This window comes from Nomascus leucogenys, chromosome 3 (genome assembly GCF_006542625.1).
Source record: "Nomascus leucogenys isolate Asia chromosome 3, Asia_NLE_v1, whole genome shotgun sequence".
Lineage (NCBI taxonomy): Eukaryota > Metazoa > Chordata > Mammalia > Primates > Hylobatidae > Nomascus > Nomascus leucogenys.
Window position 1 is genome coordinate 109,503,644 of NC_044383.1, and position 21,219 is coordinate 109,524,862.

General features: G+C 33.8%; 1 protein-coding gene across 1 annotated transcript in view; it reads right to left on the bottom strand.

Annotated features, from left to right (window-relative positions):
• TRDN (triadin) overlaps positions 1–21,219 on the bottom strand; it is a 401,037-nt gene that overhangs the window by 17,904 nt on the left and 361,914 nt on the right. The window contains exons 36-38 of the mRNA XM_012506168.2: positions 19,247–19,282; positions 18,453–18,497; positions 15,782–15,805 (exon numbers count right to left, since the gene is read on the bottom strand). Coding sequence (XP_012361622.2) covers positions 15,782–15,805; positions 18,453–18,497; positions 19,247–19,282 — 105 coding nt within the window. The remainder of the gene's footprint in view (positions 1–15,781; positions 15,806–18,452; positions 18,498–19,246; positions 19,283–21,219) is intronic.

The following is a 21,219-nucleotide window of genomic DNA, read 5'->3' on the forward strand; positions in this document are numbered from 1 at the left end:
AACCTGACAAAAACAAGAAATGGGGAAAGGAGTCCCTATTTAATAAATGGTGCTGGGAAAACTGGTTAGCCATATGTAGAAAGCTGAAACTGGATCCCTTCTTTACACCTTATATAAAAATTAATTCAAGATAGATTAAAGACTTAAATATTAGACCTAAAACCATAAAAGCCCTAGAAGAAAACCTAGGCAATACCATTCAGGACATAGGCATGGGCAAGGACTTCATGTCTAAAATACCAAAAGCAATGGCAACAAAAGTCAAAATTGACAAATGGGATCTAATTAAACTAAAGAGCTTCTGAACAGCAAAAGAAACTACCATCGGAGTGAACAGGCAACATACAGAATGGGAGAAAATTTTTCCAATCTACTCATCTGACAAAGGGCTAATATCTAGAATCTACAAAGAACTCAATTTTTCAAGAAAAAAACAAACAACCCCATCAAAAAGTGGATGAAGTATATGAACAGACACTTCTCAAAAGAAGACATTTATGCAGCCAAAAAACACATGAAAAAATGCTCATCATCACTGGCCATCAGAGAAATGCAAATCAAAACCACAGTGAGATACCATCTCACCAGTTAGAATGGTGATCATTAAAAAGTTGGGAAGCAACAAGTGCTGGAGAGAGGATGTGGAGAAATAGGAACACTTTTACACTGTTGGTAGGACTCTAAACTGGTTCAACCATTGTGGAAGACAGTGTGGAGACTCATCAAGGATCTAGAATTAGAAATACCATTTGACCCAGCCATCCCATTACTGGGTATATACCCAGAGGATTATAAATCATGCTGCTATAAAGACACCTGCACACATATGTTTACTGTGGCACTATTCACAATAGCAAAGACTTGGAACCAATCCATATGTCTTCAGTGATAGACTGGATTAAGAAAATGTGGCACATATACACTATGGAATACTATGCAGCCATAAAAAAGGATGAGTTAATGTCGTTTTTAGGGACATGGATGAACCTGGAAATCATCATTCTCAGTAAACTATCGCAGCGACAAAAAACCAAACACTGCATTTTCTCACTCATAGGTGGGAATTGAACAATGAGAACACTTGGACATAGGAAGGGGAACATCACATGTCTTGTGGTGGGGGGAGGCGGGAGGGATAGTATTAGGAGATATACCTAATGTAAATGACGAGTTAATGGGTGCAGCACACCAACATGGCACATGTTTACATATGTAACAAACCTGCACATTGTGCACATGTACCCTAGAACTTAAAGTATAATAATAATAATAATAACAATAAAAAGAAAAATGATAAAACCACCACTTCTAAATTTGGATAACGAATATATTCAACACCCTTATCGTATATTTGCAAAACAATTTACTAGAAACATATTCACAGCATTTTTCATAGATGGTTGGAATCTTAGTCTCTTCTTCATACAAAAGATTAATTCATAATGTATATTTTGTGATGTAGGTTGTGTGTTTATATTATAAAAAGTAAAATCATAAACAGCATTTTAAAAATTTCAGTCTAGCTTTACAGTCAAAGTGAATATTACCTTGAAGGTGTCCTATGATTTATTTATTTACGATAAAGTTACTTTTCCAGCAACAACTATGAGAACTACAATGAGATATTTTTCTGTGCCAGGTATGCTACTAGGTTACTAGATTTGACGTATGTGTTTTAACCTAAGTCTCACCAATACCCCTATGAATTATGGGGAAAATATCTGATTTTACAAGAGAACTTTGAGCCCCAAAGTATTTGAAAAGAACTTCCCTGCAGCTACACATTTTAAAAAGTGTTTTTCAACACTTTCCTCAAAATCAAGACCCTCACTCTTTCCTCTAAACTATTCTATCTTTACTTGCAAAGCACTTTGCTCTGTGCCCTGAAGGAACCAAAAGGAAATAGGATGCTACTTAGAAGTAATTTACAAGCACATGTAGAGAAAATGAAAAAGTACCCAACCAAATAGAAGGGACTCTGAAGTACGAGATAGTATATGACAATTGATAGTATAACTGCAAGGTAGTTTCAAGAGTGAAATGGTCAATTCCTCTTACGTAGATCAAAGAAGTTTTTTATGGACACTCTTCCACTGGTGACGGACTTTGAACAATCGTAATGAATTGTATAGTTAGAGGTACAAAGAATCGTCCAGGAAAAGAGAATGATGGGATCAAATTTAGGAGGCAGCAGTATTAGGAATATAGAATGTTCAATTGGGCTAGTACCTACAATAGGTATAGAAAATGATCATACCAAAAAAAATTTTTAACGTAGTTTATACCTGGATTATAGAGGCCCTAGACTCCTGGGCTTAGAATTGTAGAATTTATTCCAAATTCACAATGAAGAAATAGTCAATGTTTCTCACATACATGGCCCAATCATTTTAAAGTTTGGAAAATTTAATGTCAGTGGACATAAAAAGGAAGAATGACAAGTCAGAAAAGGGCCTGTTGGGGAGTGAATGCAATGGTTTAGAGGAGAAACAGTAAAAGCCTACATGACTTAAAACAAAATTAGGGTCCGGGACAAGGAATACTGATTAGTCAAAGTAGAATTCAAAATTTTATGTCTAAGTGACTAAGGAGTAGAAGTCAGATGGCAAGAGTAGAATCTCCTCTTGGGATATGGAGAGGGTGGAGGGATAAGGGAAAGAAGAAGTTTATTATATGAAGATCAGTTGTAAACTTGTGCAGACAAGGGGTGAAGTTAGGAATTGAATGTGACCGGAGCTGAAAAAATAGGGTAAGCTTCAGAAGAATTTTGGATCTTATCCATAAAGGAGTAGATAATGTAGATAACAAAACTGGATGGCCCCACTGAGGAATAGCGCAGAAGAGTAGGAAAGAGAGCTGAGGTTGGAAGAATTCAACCTCTGGGGAAAAACAGCAGAAGCCCAGTACTGAGCAAATAGACTGAAAAAAAAAAAATCCTATATTATGAAAGCCAAGAGAGGAAAATATTTCAAAAAGAGCAGGCGACCCACAATGTGGAAGACATTAGACAGGTTAACAATAGGGGAGAAGTGAGCAAAAGGTAATTCAGCTTTACAATTGGGAATGCTGTGTTGAACTTGAGGTTAGCTATTTGGGGAGACTGTTGGGGCAGAAATGGGGGCAGATATCCAAGCTGCACGGAATTAAAACTGAAAGAGTAGAGAGAAATTGCTAGGAGATCTAGTTCAGAAGTGGCTGTAAATGCAAGCAGAGCAAAAAGACAATAGCTCTGAGAAGGAGAAAGGGCAAGGAAAATTTTGTACAAAGAATATTTGTAGGCAGAGGCAGGATTGAGGGAGAAAGCAAGAGAGGATGGAATCAAAAAGGAATACAGAATGGTAAATCTTAGGAGAAGCAATGCTTCTTGATATGAGAATGGGAGCTGGTGATAGGGAATATACAAAAGAGTAAAAAGAGATTGTAATTTGAGGAGAAGGCAAACTTTGAAGAACCCACATTTATGGCATAGATTGTTAATTTTGTTTTTCTCAGTTTTAAACATAAAATTTTTCTGTGTAGTGTCCAGTCTGCTCTGCACACTCTTAGCAAACACTATAAATAAATCAAAGCCCCCTAAATAATGCATGTATATGTACCAGCTCAGTTACTCTATGTTCATCTCTACCAGTAGTCTATTTTGATTTGTGCAGTTTCAAGAAATCCTTGTAAGTAAACATGTGGGATCCTTAGTCATAGATGCAAAAAAAGCTTAGCATGAATATTTGTATTCTTCCTCAGCCCTCTTCCTTTATCAAATTCACTGCCTCTCTCTGTTTCTGCAGAGATACCCAAAGCTCCAAATTATTTTCTCAACTAACTGGCCAAATTGTGTGTAACCGGTTTAACAGAATATTACTTTCTAAGAGTTTACATTTTCCTAAGAAATCTTAAAAACCCACGGTAGTTCAAAGCAACATTTGACAACCAGTTTATTTTAGCTCTCAGGTGTGAGAAGCTCCTTCTATATGTGCTATTATTTAAAGTAATCACGAGTTTTAAAGAAAATGAACTGCTACACTGAGAACTCACTGAAGATTCTTAAAATTGACTCTAGGGAATAATAAACTATGCAGGGAAATTTCACATTTGGATTTTGTAGGCAGCACACAGTGCAGCCAGGAGTGTTCAATGAATGTATGCGACCCTTTCTTAGTGTCTGTCCCATCACTCCCAGGATAAACATGGCTCTCTTGAGGGCAATGTCAGAACAACTTAACATCACCCTTAAATGAATGAGGCCACAGTGCTGGGACCCAAAGTCTAATAATGAACAGTGACAAACGTTTCACCAAATGTGCCTTATACACAACCTTTCTCTGGAGTCTAGCAAAAGGGGTGATCAGAGTGGTGAGTATGATCACTGGTACATAATTAAGGAGGCTTCAGCCAACTTTTTCTCCTAAAACAAAATCATCATGAATTTAATCACTTTTGCTTTAAAAAGTGAGATTGTTTTAAATCCAAGCAAAAATAAGAGATAGATGTTTTCTTTTTATTTTTTTTCATTTAATAATTGTATCCATTTTGACACAAAAGTTCAATAATTGAAATCTGTCCCTTGCTAGGGGAGTAACACATTGTCATTACATCATCATCATCATCATCCTCATTCTTATAGTTCCCAATTAATATCATTTATTATATACCAATCCCTATTTATGCACTCTACTATTTTATCTTAATCTACCCAAAATTTCTATGAGATGAATATTGTTATTCAAAATTTAAAAATAAAGCTATTGAAGCACAAAAATGTTAAGTAATTTTTCCAAGTTATTCAGCTTTTAAGTCATGATGGGAACCAGTACTTCTGAAGCTAGTTTTCCTGGTATCAACTACTACCCTATGATACAATCTGTATACATATGTCTATTATGAATTCAGTGCTAATTTGTTTAGCAAAAACTACAGTAATGTTGCCATTCCATTTCAGCATGTGACCTCTAACAAAACAGAAGTCGTTTTATAAAAATAATCACTTTCAAATCATATATATGTGTGTGCATTTGTGTATAGGTATGTGTATATATGTTTATAAACACACATATATTAAATATATATACACCCATGTGTAGCCTGAAATAAGCTTTCATCCATTCATTACAAGAAGACTTTTTTTCAGTTTGTACATATCTGTATTAGTTGAGAATGGTTTTGCTTTAATAAAGATTAAATTTAGGATTCTATGATGAAGCACTTGCTAAATTTTTAATGACATAATTAGTTTTACACAATTGTCTAGAACTGGGACGTAAGATATCTTGTTTTTTAATTTAGAAAAAGAAAGGCAATAATCTTGGTTAAAATAAGATTTGTGGATAAAATCTTAAAAACTATTAGACACTAATACTTCTGAAAATATGATAGACTGAATACACTAAAGTGCTCATTCACAGCAACAAAACTGATACCTTTTGTTGAAGGACTGGGTTTAGAGGTAAAGGAAATCTTCAAATAGAATTGTCCCTTCTGTCCCAGGGAAATTAAAATAAAAAACTAACCCTGCTGATACATGAAAAGTTGGGTCACATTAGGATAAGTGCTTATATTAAAACTGAAATTCAGTAATTAAGTGTGCAAGGAGCAAAATGGGGGTGTAGAGGCTGGGATCGTTTGTTAAGCCAGGGAGGGTGGGACAATGATAAAATTGTCCTAGGGGACTGTGAGAACATAATAGCAACATAGATCTTAAATTTCCTTCATATATCTCCCCCTAAAATGGATAGAATAGGTAGACAGCAAAAACCATGAACAATATTTATAACAAATTAGATGAACCCTAAGATATCTATGTATTGAGACAAATGAATAGTCAAAAATCTACAAGGAATCAAAGTCTGTGGAAGAGGAAGCAGAGGGAAACCATGGGGAGTCTGAGAGATGGTGATCAGTCTCTCAGATAGCCAATAGGTATTTCCCAAAGGAAGTCAGACTGATGAGATCATCAGCTAAAGTTGTGAGGGACTTTGTCAAGTCCAAAGCAGGTAAGCATTGAGAGCTGAAGGTGCTGGAACTATCAGATACCCTGTGACCTTGGGAAACTGACAAGCCAGGGCTCACTTTCAGGATGGATTCCCACAAATGGTAAGGAACTGCTGGGAGTGGAATAAAAGTTGAGCAGGACAGGGTCAGTAAAGACAAAGAAAAAGGTAAGGTCAGGTAAGTGAGAAAAAGTAACCCAGCTAGGAAATCTCAAAAAGCTATCTGTCACAAGTTTTGTACATTATTTATTTTATTTTTTAAGGTTTATTTTTTAAAATAATCACACAGTAAATTGAGTTTTTCAGTGCAAACTTCTATGAATTTTAAGATACAAATATGAATTTTAAGACACGTATAGATGTGTGTGACTACAACCACAATCACCTCCAAAAAATACCTTTGTTCTCCTCCTTTATAGTGACACTCTCCCTCTGTCCCTAACCTTGGGCAACTACTGAGCTGTAACCCAATGGAAGAATTTCATATGCATGAAAACTTCCCATGTGGAACCTTTGGAGCTTAACTTCAGAAGAAATAATGCATTTGAATTCATATAACTATTGCCCATATGAATTTTTATTCCTGAGAAATATTCTGTTGTGTGGATGTACTACAGCTTCTATATCCATTTGCCTGTTGACGGACATTTGGGTTATTTCCAGATTTGGCGACTGTGAATATAGCTGCAACAAACATTTATGTTCACATTTTTGGGCAAACATAAATTTTTATTTCTCTCATCCTTCAGGAGTGAGATGGTTGGGTCATAACATAAGCATGTGTTTCTCTTTATAAGAAACTCAGTTTTCTATAGTGCCAGTACCATTTTGCCTTCCCAACAGCAATGTATGAAAGTTCTGGTTGTTTCAAATGCTTGCCAGCACTTGTTTTTGTTTTTCTATGTTTTTAAAAAGTTTACTTATTCTAATAAATGTGTGCTGTTATATAATGGTGGCTTAGTTTGCAATTCTCTAATAGCTAATAATGTGAAATATCTTTTCTGATTCTTATTTGCCATTCATACATCCTCTTTGGTGAAGTATGTGTTAAAATCTTTTACTTTTTAAAATTAATTTTAACTAACATTTTATTTCACCCAATTTGTAAAAAATACAAGGCCTTTGTTGGATATGTAGTCTTTACTCTTCCACAGAGCATACATTTTTAATTTTGAGATGGTATAAAATTTATTATTTTTTCTTTTACAAATATTCCTTTTGGTGTCATATCTTGTAACTCTTTGTCTAATGTTAGGTCTCAAAGATGTTTTCTCCTAAAAGTTTGATAATTTCATGTTTTACATTTAGAGATATCTATTTTTGATTAATTTTTGCATACTATGTGAGGTTAAGATAGCAGTTTATTTTCAAAAAATACATAGATGTCCAATTGTTTGAGTGCCATTGGTTAAAAAGTCTACTTATTCTCCACTAAATTGCTTCGGAACTTTTATTACAAATCAAATGTTTATGTTATGTGGGCCTATTTCTTGGATTTTTAATGCTACATTGATCTATGTGGCTATATCTTTGCAAATACCATACTCTTGTGATTACTGTAAGTGTACAGTAACATTTAAAATTAGGTAATATGATTATTCCAAATTTGTTCTTTTAAAAAATGTTTTAGCTATTGTAAAAGAGATTTTATATATTAAGAAATTCTGTCTGAGATTTTGATTGCAAATGCATTAAATTATAGATCAATTTGGGGATAATTGACCTCTTTGCTATGTTGAATCTTCCAATTTATGAATATGGTATAGCTCTACTTATTTTAGATTTTCTTTAATAATTTTTATCATCATCTTGTGGTTTTCAACATATAGCTCATATATATATATATATATTGATTTATACATAAGTATTTCATATTAGGTAACCTGAACTAATTTTTTTTAAATTTTGTTTCCAATTGCATGTTGCATGTGGGAAATAATGAGTTTTCTGTATTAACTTTATACCCTACTACTTTTTTTTTTTTTTTTTTGAGATGGAGTCTCTCTCTGTCGCCCAGGCTGGAGTGCAGTGGGTGCAATCTTGGCTCACTGCAAACTCTGCCTCACTGGTTCAAGGGATTTTCCTCTCTCAGCTTTCCGAGTGGCTGGGACTTCCGTATGGTGGCACATACAGAAGATTAGTTCTTTTCTGCCACTGAATTATCATTTTATAATTTACTTACTCTAATAGTAACATTATTATTTGACAAATTGAAATATTACTTCAAATGGGAATGACAAACTTATTGGGAAATTCTAGTTTTCTGAAATTACTGAAAATTTTCAATTTGGGAAAATATAATCAATAAAAATATTTTATACTTTTATAAACATTCTTAAAGAAAACAATTTTCAACCCAGAATTGCATATCCAACCTAACTAAGCTTCATAAACGAAGGAGAAATAAAATCCTTTACAGACAAGCAAATGCTGAGGGATTTTGTCACCACCAGGCCTGCCTTACAAGAGCTCCTGAAGGAAGCACTAAATATGGAAAGGAAAAAGTGGTACCAGCCACTGCAAAAACATACCAAAATGTGAAGACTATCAACACTATGAAGAAACTGCATAAACTAATGTGCAAAATAGCCAGCTGGCATCATAACAACAGGATCAAATTCACACATAACAATGTTAACCTTAAATGTAAATGGGCTAAATGCCCCAATTAAAAATTGGATAGAGTCAAGACCCATCAGTGTGCTGTATTCAGGAGACACGTCACACATGCAAAGACACACATAGGCTCAAAATAAAGGGATGGGGTAAGATTTACCAAGCAAATGGAAAGAAAAAAAAAGCAGGGGTAGTAAATCCTAGTCTCCGATAAAATAGACTTTAAACCAACAAAGATGAAAAGAGACAAAGGAGGGCATTACATAATGGTAAAGGGATCAATTCAACAAGAAGCGCTATTTTAAATATATAATGCACCCCATACAGGAGCACCCAGATTGATAAAGCAAGTTTTTAGAGACCTACAAAGAGACTTAGAGTACCACACAATAATAGTGGGAAACTTTAACATCCCACTTTCAATACTAGACAGAACAACAAGACAGAACATTAACAAGGATATTCAGGACTTGAACTCATCTCTGACCCAAGCGGACCTAACAGACATCTACAGAACTCTCCAACCAAATCAACAAAATATACATTCTTCTCAGCACCACATAGCACTTATTCCAAAATTGACTACATAGTTGGAAGTAAAGCACTCCTCAGCAAATGCAAAAGAATGTAAATCATAACAGTCACTCAGATCACAGTGCAATCAAATTGTAACTCAGGAGCGAGACTCTGTCTCAAAAAAAAAAAAAAAAAAAAAAAGAAACTCCCTCAAAACTGCAAAACTACAGGGAAACTGAACAACCTGCTCCTGAATGACTACTGGGTACATAAAGAAATGAAGGCAGAAATAAATGAATTCTTTGACACCAGTGAGAACAAAGACACAAGGTACCAGAATCTCTGGGACACAGATAAAGCAGTGTTTAGAGGGAAATTTACAGCACTAAATGCCCACATGAGAAAGCGGGAAAGATTCAAAATCGACACGCTAACATCACAATTAAAAGGACTAGAGAAACAAGAGTAAACAAATTCAAAATCTAGCAGAAGACAAGAAATAACCAAGATCTGAGGAGAACTGAAGGAGATAGAGACACGAAAATCCCTTCAAAAAAATCAGTGAATCTAGGAGCTGTTTTTTGAAATGATTAACAAAATAGACCACTAGCCAGACTAATAGAGAAGAAAAGAGAGAAGAATCAAATAGACACAATAAAAAATGATAAAGGGGATATCACCACTGATTCCACAGAAATACAAACTACCATCAGAGAATACTATAAACAATTCTATGCAAATAAACTGTAAAATCTAGAAGAAGTGGATAAATTCCAGGACACATACACCCTCCCAAGACCAAACCAGGAAGAAGTCAAATCCCTGAATATACCAATAAAATGTTCTGAAATTGAGGCACTAATTAATAGCCTATCAACCAAAAAAAAAAAAAAAAAAAAAGCCCAGGAGCAGATGGATTCACAGCCAAGTTCTACCAGAGGTACAAAGAAGAGTTGGTACCATACCTTCTGAAACTATTCCAAACAATAGAATAAGAAGGACTCTTCTCTAACTCATTTTACAAGGCCAGCATCATCCTGATACCAAAATCTGGCAGACATAACAAAAAAAAAGAAAATTTCAGGCCAATATCCCTGATGAACATCGATGCAAAAATCCTCAATAAAATACTGACAAACCAAATCCAGCAGCACATCAAAAAGCTTATCCACCACGATCAAGTTGGCTTCGTCCCTGGGTACAAGGTTGGTTCAACATGCGCAAATCAATAAACATAATCCATCACATAAACAGAACCAATGACAAAAACCACATGATTATCTCAATAGATGCAGAAAATCCTTCGATTAAATTCAACACTCCTTCATGCTAAAAACACTCAATAGACTAGGTATTGATGGAATGTATCTCAAAATAATAAGCGCTATTTATGACAAACTCACAACCAACAGCATACTGAATGGGCAAAAGCTGGAAGCATTCCCTTTGAAAACTGGCACAAGACAAGTATGCCCTCTCTCAACACTCCTATTTAACATAGTATTGGAAATTCTGACCAGGGCTATCAGGCAAGAGAAATAAATAAAGAGTATTTTAACAGGAAGAGAGGAAGTCAAATTGTCTCTGTTTGCAGATGATATGATTGCATATTTAGAAAATCCCATTGTCTCAGCTCAAAAACTCCTTTAGCTAATAAGCAACTTCAGCAAAGTCTCAGGATACAAAATCGATGTGCAAAAATTACAAGAATTCCTATACACCAATAATAGACAAACAGAGAGCCAAATCATGAGTGAACTCTCATTCACAATTGCTACAAAGAGAATAAAATACCTAGGAATACAACTAACAAGGAATGTGAAGGACCTCTTCAAGGAGAACTACAAATCGTTGCTTAAGAAAGTAAGAGAGAAAACAAACAAATGGAAAAACATTCCATGATCATGGAGGAGAAGAATCAATATCATTAAAATGACCCTACTATCCAAAGTAATTTATAGATTCAATGCTATTCTGGTCAAGCTACCATAGACTTTCTTCACAGAATTAGAAAAAACTACTTTAGATTTCATATGGAACCAGAAAAGAGCCTGTATAGTCAAGACAATCCTAAGCAAAAGGAACAAAGCTGGAGGCATCATGCTACCTGACCTCAAACTATACTACAAAGCTACAGTAAACAAAACAGCACGGTACTGGTACCAAAACAGAGATATTGACCAATGGAACAGAACAGAGCCCTCAGATATAATACCACACATCTACAATCATCTGATCTTTGACAAACCTGACAAAAACAAACAATGGGGAAAGGATTCTCTATTTAATAAATGTTGTTGGGAAAACTGGCTAGCCATGTGCAGAAAACTGAAACTGGACCCCTTCCTTACACCTTATACAAAAAATTAACTCAAGATGGATTAAAGACTGAAATAAAATTAAACAAAAGATCAATAAAATTTTGTGTTGAAATAAAAAAATCAAAACAGCCAGCTAGCCTAAGTAGGAATATAAGAAATAAGATCCAAATAAACTCAGAAGAAAAAGGAGACAGTATAACAGATGCCACATAAATACAAAAGATCAAGCCGGGCATGGTGGCTCATGCCTGTAATCCCAGCACTTTGGGAGGCTGAGGTGGGTGGATCACCTGAGGTCGGGAGTTCGAGACCAGACTGGCCAACGTGGTGAGACCCCGTCTCTACTGAAAATACAAAAATTAGCCAGGTGTGGTGGTGGGTACCTGTAATCCCAGCTACTCCAGAGGCTGAGGCAGAACTGCTTGAACCCAGGAGGTGGAGGTTGCAGTGAGCTGAGATCGCGCCACTGCACTCCAGCCTGGGTGACAGAGCGAGACTCCATCTCAAAAAAAAAAAAAAAATCAGAGACTCATATGCACAGCTCTATGCTAATTAACTGGAAAAAATATTGGATACTGATAAACTCACCAAGATCGACTCAGGAAGAAATAGGACCTGAACAGACCAACTGTAGCAAAATTTAGTCAGTAATAAAAAAATCTCTCATCAAAGAAAATTCCAGGACTGGATGGATTCATAGTCAAATTCTTTGAAACATAGAAAGAAAAACTTAATACCAGTTTTAAAACTATTCCAAGAAATTAATGAGGAGAGAAGTCTCCCTAACTCAGTCTACAAGGTCAGAATTGCCCTGATACCAAAACCAGACAAGGACACACAAAGAAATAAAACTCCCAACGAGTATCTCTGTCGAATATAGATGCAAAAATCCTCAGCAAAATACTAGCAAAATGAATCCAACATCATATCGAAAAGATAATACACCATGACCAAGTAGGATTCATCCCAGGGATGCAAGGATGGCTCAACATGTGCAAATCAATAAACCTGATACATCACATCAACAGAATGAAGAACAATCCATTTAAAAAGTGGGCAAATGAACAGACATCTCGCAAAAGAATACATACAATCAGCCAACAAACATATGAAAACATACTGAGCATTACTAATTATGACAGAAATTAAAACCATAATAAGATACTATCTTACACCAGTCAAAATGGCTATTATGAAAAAGTCAAAAAAAAAACAAAACAGATGTTGACGAGGATGTGGAGAAAAGGAAGGCTTATACACTGTTGGTTGGAATGTAAATTGGTTCAATTCCTATGGAAAACATTATGGAGATTTCTCAAAAAACTAAATTAGAACTAACATTTGACCCAGCAATCCCACTACTATGTACCTACCCAAAGGAAAAGAAATAATTATATTAAAAAGATACCTGTACTTCTATGTTTACTGCAGCACTATTCACAATAGCAAAGTCATGGAATCAACATAAGTGCCCATTAACGGATAATTAGATAAAGAACACGTAGTATTTATATACCATGGAATACTATGAAGCCATAAAAAAGAGTAAAATCATGTATTTTGCAGCAATATGGATGGAGCTGAAGCCCATTATCATACGTGAAATAACTGAAACAGAAAAACAAATTTATCATGCATTATCACTTATAAGTGGGAGCTAAACAATGTGTACACATGAACATAAAGATGGAAATAATAGACATGATGACTTCAAAAAGGGGAAGAATAGAATGTCCTAGCCAGAACAATCAAAACAAGAGAAATAAAGAAATAGAATGTCCTAGCCAGAACAATGAAACAAGAGAAAGAAATAAAAGGCATCCACATTGGAAAATAATTCAAACTATCCCACTTTGCTGAAGATACGATCTTATATCTAGAAAATCCTAAGGACTCCACCAAAAAAACTTCTAGATTTGATAAATAAATTCAGTAAAGTTGCAGAATATAAAATCAACATAAAAATGAGTAGCATTTCCATACACCAATAATGAACTAGCTGTAAAAGAAATCAAGAAGGTAATCGCATTTATAACAGCTATCAGAAAAATACCTAGGAATGAATCTAATCAAGAAAGAGAAAGATCTCTACAAGGAAAACTACAAACACTGATTAAAGAAATTGAAGAGAACACAAACAAAAGACATGACATGCTCATGGCTGTAAAAGTTGGAGGACCTGGTCCCTGCTAGACAAGAGGTGCAGGCATTAGAGTGGAGTTAGGGGAAGAGAGTGATGGCCACAAAGCATAGCTATTTCATGAAGCTCCTTTAGTTAAAGAGAAACAAATGACTGAAAAAATAGTCTGAGCCCCAAAACCCACTCCTACCACCACCATTAACAAAATATACATATACATAATGCTGTAAAAGGATTCAGAAAAAGAATGATACTTGTTTAGTTTCAAATATATATAGTATGCTCTTCTTTATAAATACCTAGGACAGTTTTTTGATCATTGCTCCTAAAAAAGCATAATAAAAACAATAATGTGTGCTATAGAGAAAATAAGCTTCATATACTCAGAAAACCACCTTATTAAACATAATCATTCCATGATGTCTCTGATCATTTATTTTAATATGGTCCATAGAAATCATATATTTTAAATGGTATATTTTTCTTTCTCATATCTTTCCCTTTTCAGTTACTGCTCATAATCTTACTCTTACTACTACTACTGCTATTACTATGAAGTTAGGTGTCCCAATAATTCCTTGACTTTTTACTTCCTTCTAGGAGGAAGTAAACCATAGCTTTCTGTGGCACATTCTTAAATATTTTGGCCTTGAATATTCTCTACCTGACAGTTTCACCCTAAGTGTGCTTACTTTCCACTTCTTTCTAACACTACACCTCAACTTCAACCAATACTTCTGATGCTATCTTTCTTTGTCAGGCATTTCTATCTTTTTCTCCAGCTATCCAAATCCTAACCGTTCTTCAAGGCAAAAATCTTGGCATTACCTCCTTATGTAGTCAGCTCTCATTACCTTTGGCTGTAGGGGAATGGTGTGGAATAGGGCAGCTCCCAAGGGCCTTTCCTTTTATCTATACATTTTGCCCTTGCCATCAGTGGGACAATTTTGTGTCCTTACAATATTTTCCCTTTTTTTAAATTCCTGAAGCAAGTCTATGATCACCTGTAATCAAAGACCTTTGAATGACATGTGGTATCATATTTTAATGGTTCATTTTTATTGTCTTCAATATTAGCATTAGGTACAGTAGGACCTTCTCTATCCAATGCTGTAGCCACTGACTACATGGGGCTTTGGGAAATTGAAATGTGACTAGCACAAGATAAAATGTAGTGTAAGTGTAAAATACACGTAAGATTTCAAAACCTCAATACAAAAAAAGAATGTAGGGAATACATTTCTATATTGATTATATATTGAAATAACATTTGTATAAAATAAGTTACATAAAATAAAATATTACTAAAATTATTTTCACTTGTTTCTTTTTGTCTTTTAATGTGTCAACTAGAAAATTAAAATTACATATTAAAATTAAAATTGCACATATGAAATTAAAATTACATATATGTAATTAAAATTAAAATTACATACATGTCACATTTTATATTTGTATTGAGTGGTACTTATTTAGAATATCTTTTCATAAATATGGAAATAAAAAAGGATAAATTGTTATTTCCTTGAATCTTAGGAACTTGTAAGAATATTTACAGTTATATCCTATATACATATTATTTCTATCTGTACCTGAATCCTGATATTCTAGAGAATCTATTCTGGGAGTTGTGGTTTATACTATAGGAGATACATCCATTCCTAACTACGCTGTTTTTCTTAGATATACAGTTATATTTAGGTTTCTTAGATATACAATTATATTACAATTTAGGTTTACAATTAAATTATAGCTATACAATTAAATTAAAATTTAGGTTTCTTAGATATACAATTTTATTTAGGTTAACGAACATCAGAAAACAGCAGCAAAAGCATCACTGTTTGACCATATGTGGTCTTTAACACATTTCTAGTGATTGACAGTTTAAGGCAGACACAGAATTATTTTATTTCACTTGACTTTAATCACTGAAAATATTTATTTATTTAAATGCAAGTCACTTTTATTTTCAGGCTTGAGAAAATAGTAAGGTATTTCTGTTACTAAGTTGTAATTTCAAATAACATAGTTTTTTTTTAAGTTTCAACATAAGTAACAATAAAAGCTAATAAATTCCTGTCAGAGGATTTAGTTTAGAATAAACTACACTGAACACATCAAAAACAAAAATACTTTATGAATTTCATCTTAAAATTGATACTATGTATCAAAGAGAACTTGTCATTAATACAAACTGTACTTACTTGATACTTTTGCAGGTTTTTCTGCTAAAAAGAGAAAATAAATAAGTTTTGTTTAACTGAGAAAAAATGCAAGGAAATTATAAATCAGTGGACTTTATAAAAATATCTAATTATTTTGTTTCTTGCTTATTATTTAACAATCAATGAAGAAATACAGTCATCTATTGCCTGTCAACAGAAGTCTTTGTTTTGTTATAATTTTTAATTTTTTTAAATTTTTATTTAGAGATAGGGTCTCAGTTGCCCAAGATGACATGAAGTGGTACAATCACAGCTCACTGCAGCCTCAAATTCCTGTGCTCAAGCAATCCTCCCTCCTCTGCCTCCCAAGTAGCTGGTATTACAGGTGTGAGTTACTATGCCTGGCTGGTTCTTTGAATATCTTGGTTAATCTATTTTATCTAAGAAAATATGTCAGCTATCAAAAAAGCTATTCATCAAAGTGTCACAAAATAGATATGCTTTTTAAATACTCTTACTAAAATCAAGATCTTTGTTAAATTAAAAGTTTTGGCTCAACTATTATTATACTTAGCTTGAATAAAATTACTTTGTATTATGTAACAGCTAAATGTTTTCTTTAAAATTCCCAGACTTTATAAAATATATCATTTAGAATTATTTTTCTCTCAAAGATAGATAAAATAAATAATTACCAGACTATAAAATAAATCTTAAAAAACAACATGCAAAGTAAGTTTACTTTTTCATAATAACTTATTTATTTCAATGAGAGGTTATTATTCTTCAAAGAAATGTGCTTTCCTATTAAGCTGTATGTAGGACAAAATAACTAAGGTGAAATTATTGTCCCAAACACTAGAGCAGACATTCTAATTTCTTGAAAAAGACTAGTAACAGTTCCATTCTGACATTAGTCTCATTTAAAGAGCCAGACTAGAAAATATGATTTTTAAGCAACCTGTATTACATGGTTTATTTTGAGATTTGTAGAATTTCTAACATAAACCTAAGGATTAAAATTTTATAAAAGTTAGGTTATTCCTATTAAAAAAACATTTTCAGCTTGGATACATATTTTCAGTATTATTAGAGTACTATGCTTCATGCATAAAATTATAAAATAAATAATTTGGAAAACTATTTCACTAAGACTAACATGTTATTATTTTTTTCTTTAAAACTACTAGCATTGGTTAGGAAGACAGAAATTTAGGGAAAATAGACTTTCACTGATATATAATGAACTGTTAAATGAAGGAATGAATAAGAATATGCCTGCTCTCAATTATCTCTGAGTTGGACTTGTGCTTTCGTACGTAATCATTTTTCTCCACTGTTTTCACAAGATGAAGACTTTAAAACGATAGATTCACAGAACAGAGTGAGAAGTCTGAATCAGAAGTCTGAATCCCTTGTACAGCTGAGTTACAGAGGTTTCCTCAAATCATCTCTCTAATAATCACTCCCTTGGGGGCAAATTGGGATACACTCTATCCTTGGGCGGCTGTGATTGGCAGAAAACTTTCTCTTGTATTTGCAGCAGCGTAATAGAATACTGAACTACGAATAGATGGCCTTAACCATTATAGTGTTTGGAAACATACAAACTTGGAGCCAAATCTTGTCTGTACCATATAAATACTCTTGAGATGTTAGATTTTCTTTTATTGCACTTATCTCATCTGTAAACTGGGCATGATAATTGGGCTTTACTAAGAATTAAGTAAACTAATAATAGGAAAAGGTATAACCATACGTTTTCTAATTAATTTATTTTTTCTCATCTTTCTGGCTGATTATCTCAAAGGATATTAAACAATATTTAAAAGAATGTTTTAATATAAAAATTATGCCCCTATATTATTCTACAAATGTAATTTGTCCTTCTATTGAAAGTTTTACCTCTTAATATTAGTGATAATTATGATACATTAATAATTTTATGTGTAAAAGGTATGCCTAGATATGTCTAGTCATTTCACGGATACACACCACAGTGAGCAGTAAAAGGGAGTCAGTGAAAAACAAAGCTTTTTCTCTCCTTACTAGAGATTTATGTATTTGCTATGAATGAAAATAGTTGTCTTAGTTATGATATGTTTACCTAGCACCTTAGAATTTAAAGCGCTTTTTAAAAGTAATTGAATTTGCCTAAAATTATGTTGCCAAGGCTACATAATTTAGTATAAACTTTATAGTTTTATGATAATAACAGCAAAATAGATCATTCTCTTTTTAAGAAAAAAATGTCTGCACTGTGCACGCTGGCATTTGCCTATTTTGTGTCTAGGTTGAATTAATTTGAAGTTCTAATTTATAAGCAATAAAAAATATATTCATGATCTTAACTATATGTTATTTAGTGATAGATAAAAATAAATCCCAGTAACATTTATTTTTACTACCATATTACTTTTGACATTATTCATGCTAAAAAGTCTTTGTAATTGATAATTTTTTTCTTCTGATGTGTAACAGAATATTTGTTCATGTTAATGTTGCTAATAGTTCTGATTTCTTCACGTTTTCTTATTTTCTATTGAAATGTAAGCTTTCTGCTAGATTTTCTACCTGTCCACTTCCTCTGCTATTAAGAGAAGTTTGTATCTTCTAGATTTCTTTGTTCCAAAATAATTTAATAATATTAAGCAACAACATAATTCAGATATTTTCATACAAACATAGTAGCTATGTAATTCAAGATTACCTTTTGTCACATTGTGTAATTGAAGACTTTCTTTTCTTGTTGAGACTGTTAATAAAGAAAATGTAAATTAAAAAATAAATTTTTAAAGTAAATTTCCATAAAAATTTTGTCTCACATCAACGCTAGGCTTTAAAGAATGAGGATAATTTAAGTGTTATAAATATTTTCTCAAGGTGGTTTTCAAAAATTTTTCTATCCAACTGGTACCTAACAAAAATAAATGTTAGCACTAGACATTGTTTTATAAACAGAGGTATAACATGAACGTAGGAACAAAATTAACTAGAATCTATGAAAAATGGGTCATTCTGATTAACTGGATTTGGAGATAAACAAAAAAGAGTTATTTTGTTATTGACAATAATTCTGATATGTCTAAGAATGCTTTCCTACTGATCCAATAAACTATTTCTTTGATAATTAAGACCTTGGTAAGCTTTATGATAATTATACTCAAATCAGTAATTGTCATATTATATGGTATAGTTTGCTAAATAAATAAACCCAATGTTAAGAAAAACAGCAGCATTGTGATTCATTTTATACCTTGCTCATCAATGGCAGAACAAATCGATGCTTATTTGCGTGGGTTGGCTTAACATCCATTTCTTCTTTGACACTGCCGTTACTACATATCCACCAATTACTTACTACATTTCTTCTTTTACTTAGGCTAGCACTCATCACATACATTTAGAAAAGTTTTTTTTTTCATATGATATAAATACATTTTGACTTAAAATATTGTAGTTTTGGGGCTTTGCATTCTATTTTTTATTCTTTTAAAAAATTACCTTTTTCTTCTTTAAGATGCTTCATGCCTGCTTTTTCTGTATAGAAGAAATAGTAACAGGGTTATTTATTTATTTATTTATTTATTTATTTATTTATTTTTAATTATACTTTAAGTTCTAGGATACATGTGTAGAACATGCAGGTTTGTTACATAGGTAGACATGTGTCATGGTGGTTTGCTGCACCCATCAACCCATCATCTACCTTAGGTATTTCTCCAAATGCTATCCCTCCCCTTAACCCCCACTCCCAGAGAGGCCCCATTGTGTGATGTTCCCTTCCCTGTGCCCGTATGTTTTCATTGCTCGACTCCCACTTATGAGTGAGAACATGCAGTGTTTGGTTTTCTGTTTCGGTGTTAGTTTGCTGAGAATGATGGTTTCCAGCTTCATCCATGTCCCTGCAAAGGACATGAACTCATTCTTTCTTATGGCTTCATAGTATTCCATGGTGTATGTGCCACATTTTCTTTATCCAGTCTATCACTGACAGGCATGTGGGTTGGTTCCACGTCTCGGTCACATGGTATTTCTGGTTCTAGATCCTTGAGGAATCACCACACTGTCTTCCACAATGGTTGAACTAATTTATACTCCCATCAACATTGTAAAAGCATTCCTATTTCCCCACATCATCTCCAGCATCTGTTGTTTCCTGACTTTTTAATGATTGTCATTCTAACTGGTGTGAGATGGTATCTCATTGTGGTTTTGATTTGCATTTCTCTAATATGTTTGCCTTCTTTTGAGAAGTGTCTGTTCATACCCTTCGTCCACTTTTTGATGGGGTTGTGTGTTTTTTTCTTGTAAATTTGTTTAAGTTCCTTTTAGATTCTGGATATTATCCCTTTGTCATACAAATAGGTTGCAAAAATTTTCTCCCATTCTGTAGGTTGTCTGTTCACTCTGATGATAGTTCCTTTTGCTGTGTGGAAGCTCTTTAGTTTAATTAGATCCCATTTGTCAGTTTTGGCTTTTGTTGCAAATGCTTTAGGTATTTTAGTCATGAAGTCTTTGCCCATGCCTATGTCCTGAATGGTATTCCCTAGGTTTTCCTCTAGGGTTTTATGGTTTTAGGTCTTATGTTTAAATCTTTTTCTTTTCTTTTCTTTTTTTTTTTTTAAGACAGAGTCTCACTCTGGCACCAAGCTTGAGTGCAGTGGAGCGATCTTGGCTCACTGCAACCTCCACCTCTCAGGTTCAAGCAATTCTCCTGCCTCAGCTTCCTGAGTAGCTGGGCCATTGGCATGTGCCACCATGCCAGGCTAATTTTTGTATTTTTAGTAGAGACAGAGTCTCACCATGTTGGCCAGGATGGTCTCAATCTCTTGACCTCATGATCCACCTGCCTCAGCCAAAGTGCTGGGATTACAGGCATGAGCAACCGTGCCTGGCACGTTTAAATCTTTAATCCATCTTGAGTTAATTTTTGTGTAAGGCATAAGGAAGGTGTCCAGTTTCTGTTTTCTGCATATAGCAAGCCAGTTTTCCCAACAGCATTGATTAGATAGTGAATCCGCACTTTCCCCATTGCTTGTTTTTGTCAGGTTTGTCAAAGATCAGATGGTTGTAGATGTGTGGTGTTATTTCTGAGGGCTCTGTTCTGTTCCATTGGTCTATATTTCTGTTTTGGTACCAGTACCATGCTGTTTTGGTTACTGTAGCCTTATAGTATAGTTTGAAGTCAGGTAGTGTGATGCCTCCAGCTTTGTTCTTTTGGCTTAGGATTGTCTTGGCTATATGTACTCTTTTTTGATTCCATATGAAATTTTAAGTAGTTTTTTTCTAATTCTGTGAAGAAAGTAAATGGTAGCTTTATGGCAATAGCATTGAATTTATAAATTACTTTGGGCAGTATAGCCATCTTCACAATATTGATTCTTCCTATCCATGAGCATGGAATGTTTTTCCATTTGTTTGTGTCCTCTCTTATTTCCTTGAGCAGTGGTTTGTAGTTTTCATTGAAGAGGTCC